General features: G+C 48.9%; 1 protein-coding gene across 1 annotated transcript; it reads left to right on the top strand.

The window, feature by feature from the left end:
- The first annotated feature begins 8,729 nt into the window (after positions 1-8,729).
- On the top strand, positions 8,730-12,115 carry LOC144103101 (uncharacterized). Its single transcript, XM_077635980.1, has 4 exons — positions 8,730-8,814; positions 9,656-9,780; positions 10,197-10,252; positions 11,642-12,115. Exons 1-4 carry the CDS (start codon positions 8,790-8,792, stop codon positions 11,838-11,840), a joined length of 405 nt encoding a protein of 134 aa, XP_077492106.1. The 5' UTR covers positions 8,730-8,789; the 3' UTR covers positions 11,841-12,115.
- Positions 12,116-12,487: the final 372 nt, after the last annotated feature.

Here is a 12,487-nt window from a genome sequence, read left to right on the forward strand (position 1 = left end):
CATCGCTTTGATGAAAACTCGGGAAAATCACGTTGCCCTAAGTGTCCTGGAGGAAGAAGTGAGCGTCCCACCCCGTTCAAGCGTTATCGTGACCGTAGGCGCCACGAAAGCCATTAACGCTGAAGCCATCATCGAGCGCACCATGCAGTTGCTTCTAGATCGAGGAATCAGCATCGCAAGAGGCATCGCACATTTCCGAAATGGCCAGGTCGAAGTACTGCTGACTAACTTCAGCGAAGAATACCGGCACATTAACAGAGGAACGACGATTGCTTTCTTCGACGAAATATCCGACGTACGAGACTCCTTCCCCCTCTCCGACCCCTCCGCAGAAGATTCGCCTGACCAAGAGAACTCGCCTGCTTTCGACATCGACCCAGCCCTGCACCGGATTAGACAACACCAGATCCGCAATCCGCTTCAAAACTACAGTGAGTGTTTTTCGACATCGCCGAAGGTGCGACAAACGCCAATTGCCAAGAATCGCATTAAAACGGACCAACACGTCCGACCTCTCTGTCAAAGCCCCTACCGTGTGTCACCGCAAGAACAACAAGCCATCCGGAACCAAGTCGAAGAAATGCTTCGCGACGACGTCATCCAGCCTTCAAACAGCGGCTCCTGTGCCAACTAGAGCGGTAACTTTCCGGCCGTCGATAGTCACTTCTAAGTCGGAGGTCCTGGCTCTTGCATTGCATGCCGCTCTTGGCGTCGGGTCACGGCTTCGTTGCGTATGCGAGTCGCGGGTGGGGCGTGTGGTCGAAGCTTTTCTGGGTGGCGTCGTCGTTTTGAAGGTAGTTTGCGTCGTGGTCGGGGTTGTCCTTCTGTGCGGCGTCGGTGCAGCGAGAGTAGGTTCTTCATGCGGCGTCGCGGGTGCAGCGTCTTCATGGGGCGTGGTCGGTGGAGGATCTTCGGCGTTTCGCTCGTGAGTAACCTCACCTCCTGAGGTTGCTGCCTTTAGTTTCCCCTACGTGGGCTGGGATATCTTCCTCGTACCGCGGCTGCGTAGCTGCGGCGTGGCGACGCAAAGCGCGAGGTTGACGGCGATGGTGACCGCGAAAAGCGGTTCGGCGTGCACTCTTCTCGACGCAGGTACTCGTCGATTTCCTGCGGACGTTGTCCGAAGCGTGGTCGTGGGGCGTTAACAGAAAATCCTCGAAGACCGATACGTCGGTACGGGCAGTGACGAAGAATATGGCCGGCCTCACCGCAATGGAAGCACAACGGCCGGTTGTCGGAAGTCCTCCAGGCGTCGCATTTCCTGGGGCTTGAGCATCGGTCATAAGCTGAGCGGGCGGGGGCTGGGAGGCGGCGTTGTGGAACAATTGGCTCATCTCGGGGAGAACGTGGGGGTTATCGCTGGGGCTGAGGAGTCCTTACTGGAGCGGCGTAGGTCATGGTCTGGGGTTCTGTGGCCGTCGGGGTACCAAGTGCCTGTTGCACTTCTTCCCGTACCACGTCCATCAGAGTCGCTGCTTGCGGCTGTGGGGAGGATGGCACTAATCGTTGTAGCTCCTCTCGGAAGATTTCGCGGATAACTTCCCGAAAGCTGTCGCTGGTGGTGGCCGGCGTGTCCGAACGCATTGCACAGGCAGAGAAAGGGCGATTGTACTGCCGAGCTCAGACGTCGAGGGTCTTCTCAATCGTGCAGGCTTCTTGCATGAATTCCTCTACTGTTTTTGGCGGCTGACGGAAGAGGCTGCCAAAGAGTTGTTCTTTTACGCCAAGCATTAAAAACTGAACTTTCTTTTCCTCGGTCATCTCGGGGTCGGCGCGGCGAAATAGGCGCTTCATCTCCTCGACGTAATCGCGGACGGGCTCATTCGGAAGCTGGATCTTGGACTCGAGGAGTCGTTCGGCTCTTTCTTTCCTGACGGCACTGGTGAATACCTTCAATAGTTCTCTCTTGAATAGCTCCCATGTCGTAAGGGACGACTCGTAGTTTTCGTACCACGTGCCTGCGGAGCCATCCAATGAGAAGAACACTGGTCCAATTTTTGCCGCATCATCCCGCTTGTTGAATGACGCCACACGCTCAAATTGATCCAACCATTCTACAGGGTCTTCGCCTAGGGATCCATTGAAAGTTGGCGGCACCCGCGGCTGCTGTAGTATGATCGGTGTCGACATCTTCGGCGAGGTTGCGGTGCTCGTAGCAACGTCTTTTCGCTGTCTGGTGCGGTCCGGCAGTTTCCAGAACTCAGGCTCCTCTCCCTTCTCCCTAGAGACGTCGGCTGGCTCGCTGAGCTGCTGGTTCGTCCTCGGGTGCGAAGCGCTGAGGGCTGGCTTCACGACTTGAAGGGGGCGTCCGGAACATGGAAGGCTACCCCGCACCTTCACCAGATGTCACGTAGTGGTGACGGCAGTCGAAGCAGCGATGAAGACGGACTAAAGGGTCTTCTAAAAGAAAATTGTTTATTGGGCTGACTTGCACCCAAAATGGACTGAATCACTCGGTGGCGGCGAAGCGACAAGCGTGCTCGGCGGTCGTCGAATAGAATGCCCGCCGCTGTCGGCCGTGCTCAATTTAAAGGTGATAGCGAACTTTCGAGATAAAGCGTGCATAGTTACTAACTAGAACATTACGGAACAACGTAGAATCAGCTCTGCCTGGCTGCGATTAATCGAGATAAATCTAGTCGCGTCTTGCGTCGCAAAGAAAGCGATAAGGTGGTGTGGCGGCAGATTTGAAAAACGAACAAAGACTGCAAATGTTTGCGGCAATATCTGAGGCCGATGGTGACGCGAGCAGCTTGTCGTCCTCATCTTCTTCACTCAACCTCGCCATTGACGAGACTGTCATCGTGCCTAGGCAGGAGCCGACGCCGCCGTCGGCATCTCCTTCGTCATTTAGGTTATGCGTAGACATAGATATTTCGCCTGGGCAGGAGCCGAGGCCATCTCTTGACGTGGAAACTGTTCAGTCGCGGTCCTCTTCTACATCGAGGATTAGCGCCAGCACTTCTAGTACCCTGTCTTCGGATATTGAGATGGTCACTTTGAGTTCGAGCTTAAAGCGTCCACATGCGTCGACTACGGACTCGGACATTTACGCTGGTCGGCCAAGGGGGCCTCGTGCCTGGTCGGACCCTACGAAAAAAGTGAGGTGGTTTGGCGCCGTTCGCGGCGTGCTTTGTATTGCCTAAACATGACAACTCCCCGTCTTAGTTTTAATTTTCAAAATGACTACCTTTAACATCATCACTCTTAACGTGCAAAGGGTTCCGCATTGTTATGAAGCAGGCCGAGGTGGTCGCATTCGCTCGTTCATCGGGCTGCCATATTTGCCTAATAATAATTGTATTTTTTGGGGAGGGGGACAGGAAATGGCGCCGTATCTGTCTCATATATCGTTGAACACCTGAACCGCACCGTAAGGGAAGGGATAAGGGAGGGAGTGAAAGAAGAAAGGAAGAGAGAGGTGCTGTAGTGGAGGGCTCCGGAATAATTTAGACCACCTGGGGATCTTTAACGTGCTCTGACATCGCACAGCACACGGGCGCCTTAGCCTGCAAGAAACCAATTTTTAAGCGAAAGCTTTACTGGCCGCGAACTTGCGATTTCGCCGTGGCGGTGCTCCGAGGGCACATAACGTCACAACGCGTGCCTCACCGCGGATATTTCTCTCTCTCTCTCGCTCCCTAGTCACTACTACGCATGCGCCACTAGTAGCACCGTGCCACAGGTGTCCCGCCGATGCGCCGCGCCGCGCCTTTCCTCAAAATAATAATAATAATAATAATAATAATAATAATAATAATAATAATAATAATAATAATAATTGGTTTTGGGGGAAAGGAAATAGCGCAATATCTGTCTAGCGCAGTATTGGATACCTGAACCGCGCCGTAAGGGAAGGAATAAAGGATGGAGTGAAAGAAGAAAGGAAGGAAGAGGTGGCGTAGTGGAGGGCTCCGGAATAATTTCGACCACCGGGGGATCTTTAACGTGCACTAACCTCGCACAGCACACGGGCGTCTTAGCGTTTTTGCCTCCATAAAAACGCAGCCACCAGGGTCGGGCTTCCTCAAAATCCATTTTTCAATTTTCAATTTTCTCTTCTTTCCGTTCTTCCTTTATCCCTTCCATTATGGCGCGGTTCGGGTGTCCATAGAGATATGTGAGACAGTTACTGGGCCATTTCCTTTCCTAAAAAAAACCTAACAAAAGAAGTGAGCCGACCACGTTCATAGAATTCATTTGCGTTGACGACTTTCAAAGGCCGTCCATTTTCACGAAAGAAAAGGCGCACAACCGGCTCCGTGGGTTAGTGGAGACCTCAGTCTCGCTTTCATGTACGTGGCGTTGGTGTCCAACTGGTAAAGCCTGCTTTGATTGCGTTCCGAACACTGGATAGGCAGCGCGCCCTCCCTGCCACCCTGGGAGGTGGCATGCAGTTAATGGTTGATCGCGAGAGATTGATCACCAAATGAACGCTGCGGCATAGCTATTGCTGCAGTGCCGCATGTCAGCTACAACGCTGTCAGCGCTAATGCATTCAGGCCACATCTCTCTCTCTCACCACCGCCACATGTATCAAAGCACGAATGAGGCTTCCGCATATCCAGGGAGCCAGTTATGCGCCCTTCCTTTTCTCAAAGCCATCGCCGTCTAGAACATTGGCAACGCCAACGCCAATGAACACAGTGAACGCCCACATTTTTCGCTTTGTAGGTTTGACATCGATGCTTTCTTCTCTTGCGCCAGCGGCGTTCTAGCGGCGTTGGCGTTCTTGTTTTGAACCGCATTCTCCTGTGAGACCATCATGTTATCTACGATGCGCTTCGACGCGTGCTAGCGTTATACTGCACGTTTAACGCACTTCGCCTGATAATTCTTTGCATCTATGCACCTGGGCATTCTAAATTGGTAAACTCATTTATTAAAGGTCTAGATGTGTATTTTCTTGGAGGATGTAACGATGTGATGTTGGGCGATTTCAACTGCGTGCTCGATACGGTCGCTGATGTGAAGGGCCCTGGTACGGGTAGGCCAGGCTGCAATGCACGCGAGTTGCGCCGCCTAGTCAACCAGTTTATGCTCACAGACGCTTATGAGCTCCTGATTGCGGAGTCTTTGTGTGGACTTGGCGTCGCGGGTTATCGTCGAACAGGCTACACAGGGCGTATGTACCAACGGGCCCTTCAAGGACAGTGTGTGTTGCTAACGTAATGACGCTGCCATCCTCGCAGGTATACATATCAGACCATCGCCCCTTTCTTCTGTCACTCGGGGTTCCGGCGTCTGCAGTGTCTCCTCACAGACCATGGCGTTTGGATGTGCACATCCTTCACGACGCCAGCACGAGAGAAATGCTAAAGCGGGCATTGCGTTTTAACGCGATAGCGTTAAGGAGCCCGTGTCGCAGAAAAGCCGGTGTCGTCGGCGTCTTTGGCCGTGAGCGAAAAATGGCGCATCTCGGTGGACACCTGAACCGCGCCGTAAGGAAATGAATTTTCCTTACAGCGCGGTACGGGTGTCCAGCGTGAATTGAGACAGGCGTCATTTCATTTCCTTAAAACCAATTTTCATTTCAATGTCCTACACGCCGCAGTGGCACAGTGGTTAGGGCGCTCGGCTACTGACTGGAGCTCCCGGGTTCGAACCCGACCGCTGCGGCTGCGTTTTCATGGAGGCAAAACGCTAAGGCGCTCGTGTGCTGTGTGATGTCACTGCACGTTAAAGATCCCCATGTGGTCGAAGTTATTCCGGAGCCCTCCACTACGGCACCTTTCTTCCTTTCCGCTTTCACTCCCTCCTTTATCCCTTTCCTTACGGTGCGGTTCAGGTGTCGAACGATATATGAGGCAGATACTGCGCCATTTCCTTTCCCCAAAAATCAGCTATATTTCAATTTCCTTCTGTTACGGCCCGGCTCCGGTGTCCACAGAGATATGTGAGACAGGCGACCTTTCCTTTCCTTATAAAATTTTTTTCATTTTCCTTGCCTTATGGTGCGGTTCGGGTGCGCACGAAGATATAATAATAATAATAATAATAATAATAATAATAATAATAATAATAATAATAATAATAATAATAATAATAATAATATAATAATAATAATAATAATAATAATAATAATAATAATAATAATGTTTTTTTGGGGAAAGGAAATGGCGCAGTATCTGTCTCATATATCTTTGGGCACCTGAACCGCGCCGTAAGGGAAGGGATAAAGGAGGGAGTGAAAGAAGAAAGGAAGATTAGGTGCCGTAGTGGAGGGCTCCGGAATAATTTCGGAGAGAAGGGCTAACGCGGGCCTTGCGTTTTTCGGTTGTTGGGGCCGCGCATGGTGACTGGGACCGTCTGAAGGAGCAGTGGCGTCACCATTGCGCCGCTTCTGGTCGAGCCCTTAGGGCTCGCGTCTCGGATGAGGTGCGCGTGGTGACGGCGAAGCTGCGTATAGCTCAGCGCACCCCGTCGCCATCGTCGCTTATGTGCGCACGGAAAGAGGAGCTTTCGGAGCGCCTACAGCGTCTTTTACGATCAGCCTCTTTGACAGCGGCTGCATGGCGTTGTCGACGCAGTCCAACTGCTCATCCTGAGGTGCTTCGGTTTGCGCGCCAGGAGCTCTTGTGCCCTCAAGGTGCCCCTGCTTTTACGTCGTCCGCCAGGGCTGTGGCCCAGCCAGTTGGCAAGAATTTCAGAGCGTTTTTCGTCCATTTCCGGGATATTGCTCAGTTGCTCCTTCTGCTTGATCGCGATGACGTTTCGGCACACCCATTTTTGAAGGCTTGCTGCAGGTAGCCGCTGAACTAATGTCGGCCTTAGGGCTCCGCCAACAACAGGTGAAATCAAGGAGGCGTTAGATTCCATAAAACGAGGCTCAGTGCCTGGGCCAGATGGTCTTCCTGGGGAGATCTATTTACAATTCTGTCATATTGTAGGCCACGTTTTCTCAGATGTGTCTAAAATCTGCTTCACTCGGCATGTCTTTCCTGCTTCATTTAAGAGGCCGCATTGTCCTTATTCCTAAAAAGTCTCCTTTCTCGACATGTCCGGCAGATTGGCGCCCTACCACCCTACTAAATTCAGATTACAGAGTATTAGCAAAGTTACTCGTGCGCCGTCTACGGGCTTTCCTCCCGTCCCTCATTTCCAGCCACAAAGTTTGTTCCATCCCGTGGTCGTGAAATGCAGTTTTATCTTCCGTAACGCGAGATATCCTATAGACTATAGTATACGGCGGCACGCACAGGGTCGTCTTGTTTCCCTCGATGAAGAGAAGGCATTCGACTTTTTAGAGCATGAGTATATTTACGGTACACTGGATGCTTTCGGTTTCCCACCTTCGTTCGTGCTTCTCATTAAAGAGATGTACAGAGACATTTCAAGCACTCTGCTCCTCGATGGCCGAGAAAGTACCGCTTTGATATTGGCCGCGACATCCGTCAAGGCTGTCCGCGCTCTCAACCCTTTTGTTTGTCTTAGCATTAGAGCCTTTCCTCTTGGCAGCCAATCACCACTCTCTTATTAGAGGTCTGCCTTTGCCAGGCAGTGAGGCAGTATGCGGTCGCTTATGCAGATGACATCACACTCTACTTAGCTGATTAACCCTGTCTGCTCGAAGCTTCAAACGTTTTTCGTGAGTACGCCTTCTGGTTGAGGGCTGCTCTTAATTATTCGAAGAGTCGTTATTTTTTTGTTGGGTCTCCTCAGACACGTATTACATGTGCGATAGCTTTGCAGTTATAGCGGGCGGGCTAAGGCATTGCGCGGCTAGATACGTTACGTTCTGCGCATGCGCATTTGTTACCCGGAGTGTCGGTGCGTGCGCAAGCTCACTGCGTATACGTCCGAGAAAAAGTGTCTTTTATGGGCTCGCTGTTGTTGCCTGTTGTGCCGGCGGCTCGCCGGTCACCGATGCGCCGCGTTCAATAGGCGCGCATAGCATCGACACCTGTCCCAGACCATTTAGGTGGTGGTGGTAGTGGTTTTATTAAAAATAATAGTAAAAAGGAAGGAAAAGATTTTTGCTAGCCCCGGCATCGGCCATCGATACTGAAGCACCTGAGCTGGGGCAGCGGAAATAAAGGACAGCAGGCAGAATAGAGAAATGAAATGAAAGAGGTGAGGGGAATGGAATAGAGGACAGGGGGAGAAGTAATATGTACAAACTATAATAATAATAATAATAATAATAATAATAATAATAATAATAATAATAATAATAATAATAATAATAATAATAATAATAATAATAATAATAATAATAATAGGTTTTTGGGGAAAGGAAATGGCGCAGTTTCTCATATATCCGGAACCGCGCAGTAGGGGAAGGGATAAAGGAGGGAGTGAAAGAAGAAAGGAAGAAAGAGGTGCCGTAGTGGAGGGCTCCGGAATAATTTCGACCATCTGGGGATCTCTAACGTGCACTGACATCACGTAGCACACGGGCGCCTTATACCGCATTTACACGGGCGACCTTAACCACAGTTAAGGTAACTACGGTTTCCCGTAACTATAGTTAGCCGCGCTCACACGGCAGACGAAACTGCAGTTACGCCACCTAACCACGGTTACCCAAACCGAGCTTGCTGACCACCGTTTGCTACCTTAACCGACAAGATGGCGGCGCCCGTGGCAGCAGCAACATCGAACGACTCGTCCTCCCAGAGTTGTGTCAACTGGCTTGATTCAACAACCGCGGCCCTGATACGCATCTGATACCGATCTGATACGGTAGCACGCGCAATGCTCGGATATATGCTGCGACTGTAGCGGAACTGAACGCCGGGCTGCCGCCGGGACAAGGCCCGTATACCAGCAAACAAGTGAAGCTGAAAATGAAAAACCGCAACAAGAAATACGGTAAGTGCGACCTTTACCGAACGATGCTCGTGCCATCGGGTTCTTGGGGCTGTTTTCATAGTGCAGCTGAACTGCTTTCGTCAGCGTTGCATGTGCGACAGTAGCATGCGTTGTCGCTGGAGCAACGCGTCGATTCTTTTCGCCGTCGTCGCACAGTTCTGGAGTGTCGAAGACGATCTTGAGAATGTATTGTTGAGGTAATAAGGACTCGAGAGTAATGTCCTCAGGCAGGAGCAGCATACGCAGCACTTAGAATTTTCGCTCGTACACGCGTGCACGGCGCTGCATGCAAACTTCGTCTTCCTCGTTACACATGTGTTGTTCGTCGTTTTTATTTGCGAATTGCGAGCTGCAGCGCTGACAGCATTGCTGTACGCGTCGCTATTTCTGGCCACCTGCTAGAGCAACAATGTAGTTAATTGAATTTCTAGATTTATTTCATATTTCTTTACCAGGCTTCACTGTTTACTAGCAGCATTTGTGAAGTAGTATACACAGTGCAGCCTTGGAAAGATATATGAAATAAATAGATCTAGAAATTAACCAAGAAAGATATTGCTAGAATGAAAATAGTTGAACCATAATGCACAGTCGTGGCTTCAATTGCAAAGCAAGCAGCAACTAGCAGGATGTAGTTTCGCCACATTGCAAATGTAAATTGCATGCATTAATTTCACCAGTACCTGTGCATATGCATTAGACACTTATCTATGAAATTTTATTCTTGCATTGAGAATGTGTACAGTGAAGCTTAATCCACTGAGAGAAATGCTGTGATCACAACCTTCAAATGTTTTTTTAGCAACACATTTAATAGCTTACATTATTTTTATTTGTCCAGGCAGCCGAGACAGACAGGCACTTCATCTGGGTCGCCTGGTGTCCCATGGATCTTCTACTGTCAGCTCCAGTTTCCTCGGCTGCCTTCCCATCAACGATGATGGGCGAGTCGAGGAAAGTTTGGAGGTAATTTGTGATTTATACCATTGCGTGTAATCTGTCAATCAGATCACATCAGAATACTATTGCTGCTCATTTCTCAGTGCAGAACTTATACTCATTATAAAATGCTGGCCAACAATAGATAATAAAGAACAGACTCAAGCAGTTGTGTAAACCACTCCCACAAACATGGGCACTGGCCTCCACGTCTACATTTTTGCCTTGTGCTGTTGTTCTTTGTCATGAAACGTGAACCAACTAGCCAAGCAACTCCCACTGCTCGTCCATAAATCCTTGTTTTTTTCTAGTAATTCTACATATCAGTAGTTAGCTTGTTGTCTCCCCATATACTTAATATTACCATGCCAGTGCAAACACCGCTTTGTTGTACAGGGAGTTCAATGTGCCTTGCTGGTTTAGGTTGCGTCCTTTTTTTTCAGGTGGGAATCATATGTCAAAAGGCACACACTGCGGATGGATACGACTTAAGTTTCTAGTAAAATGAAGTTATGGTACGAACCAGAATTTGCGTGATATATTAATATTGCTAGTGCTGTATGACAATTCATCTTTCACACCTGTGCACATGCAGCTTCACCTTCATCCTTCTCTCTTGTAGATACTCATCCTCGTCCATTGATTCCATTAGCAACTGGGCTTGAATACAGTGGATCATAACCTGTTATTGCGAACTGTTGTTTCTCTACAGGGGCACTGAAATTTCTATGTGATATCTCTAATGTCCAAGTAATTCAATAAAACAAAGTGGTGGGTTAGTTGGCGATTCATACTTGGAATGAACGACAGCGTAAAAAAGGACAACCACAGAAGAGAAGCGTTCTTTGTGTCGTGTCCTCTTCTGTGGTGGTCCTTTTTTGCGCTGTCTTCGTTCGAAGCATATAAGTAATATCTGTATTGTATTACGTTTTTGTCTATAAGCTCTTTGTGCATGCTTTCTGTATTTATTGCCATTTCACATAAAATACACTCAATTGCAGGTTCAGTGCTGTCTATTCCTTCTTTCTGTATCATCCCATTTTTCGTGCTGTTTTTAAGCCTTGAATGATGAACCAACTGACCCAGCAATCCTTCCTTTGGAACCATTGGACAGACTCGGGGGGCGGGCGGGGGGCTGTAGAGTAAGCTACTCCCACAACCATGGGCATTAATGGCAATGAGGAGCGGAAATGGCACTTGCGTCTTCAAATCGCAGCGCCTTGTCGTGCCAGAGTTCGCACCTCACCTTCCATGTACTTCTGTTCTACTCAACCTCATCAGCTCGGTTTACCCTTGGTCAACCATGCCCCACATGCTTGCAAATATTTAACATATTGCTTGTTATTGACTTTGATCAGCTTGGTATACTGTCTTGTTCAGCTGTTCATTCATTTATTTATTTGTACATACTCCGAGCCATAACTTTGGTCCAAGCAGGAGGGCACACAATTATAAAAGCCATAAAACCATAAGCCGCAACAGCCACAAGTCATCTAAAGGACAAAAAACCAACATTCATCACAACACCAACACTAAGAGCCGTACAAAAATTCTCCAACTCTTTCACAAAATATTTCGAGTCACATAAACCCAAAGGAAGGTGATTGCACTCCGCAACAGTATTCAGGAAAAAATTGAACTGAACCCATTAGTTCACGTGAAAGTTGTGGCTAGGGAATGCTGATGTACATGTCTGGGTCTTCATATATCTATTTAGTTATGTTCAGGAAAACAAAAATTTGAACTGCTGCCTTCTTTCCAGTTTGGCCACCGTAAGTTAGTGTTTTTGTAATATACTGTGGAAGCAGATGATTGCATTACATTAGGACACATTTAACCTCTTTTCTTAGATGATAACATGTAGTCTTGTATGTTTCATCATGTGCAGCTGCCAGTTGTCAATGAGGCACCAGACAGCTCGGAAGTGCTCCTGTCATGGGAGGACAGCCTGCCTGAAGGAAGCAGAAGAGACGACCTCTCACAACTTGCGGCAAGCTCCCCCATTTGCAGTGCCAGTGCTGCAGTACCTGTACTGCAAGGCACAGGCAACAGCAGCGGCGACACAAGCAGAGCCAGTGCTGGCGTAAGCAGCAGTGCCGGTGCTGGCACAAGCGCTAAAAGAAGGGAACCCCAAAAGAGCCGCCACAAGCGACAAGGATCTGCTATAGAGCAGCTAGTTGCCGTCCATAAAGGAGAAAGCGAGGCAGCAGCAAGGGCCGACCGCAAGGCACACAAAATGCGCAAGATAATGGTGCGCCTGCAGAAGGAAGCGAATGCCATAAATGCAAGCATGGTGCAACTGCTTGCAAAATTTCTAGACAACAAAGAAAATAATGACTCGCTCAATAAAGAGTGATCAAAACAGTTGGAAGGTATTTGACATTACAGCATGTGATGAGATGAAAGATGTTTTGCTGCTGAAAGTTTTGTATCGTGTTTTAAACAGTGAATTGTATTGTGCGGGCTGGCTACCGTAGTAGCTTGCAGTATTAGTTATTAACAGATCCCATGCATACACTGGAGGGCCACACAAGTGCAATAATCAAACAAGCTGTTGCAAGTACATTGCTGCTGTTCTCGCAGTAACACTCCACCTGCTTCTCCACTCAGAACCAACAGCTGTTGCATGTTCACCAGGAACTGTTTGCTACAAGGCTGACATTTTTCTTGCAACATAACTGTTTTTTTTGGGGGGTGGGGGCAAGTTATAAAACAGTGGGGAATTTTGACAACA

This window comes from Amblyomma americanum, chromosome 1 (genome assembly GCF_052857255.1).
Source record: "Amblyomma americanum isolate KBUSLIRL-KWMA chromosome 1, ASM5285725v1, whole genome shotgun sequence".
NCBI classification, from domain to species: domain Eukaryota; kingdom Metazoa; phylum Arthropoda; class Arachnida; order Ixodida; family Ixodidae; genus Amblyomma; species Amblyomma americanum.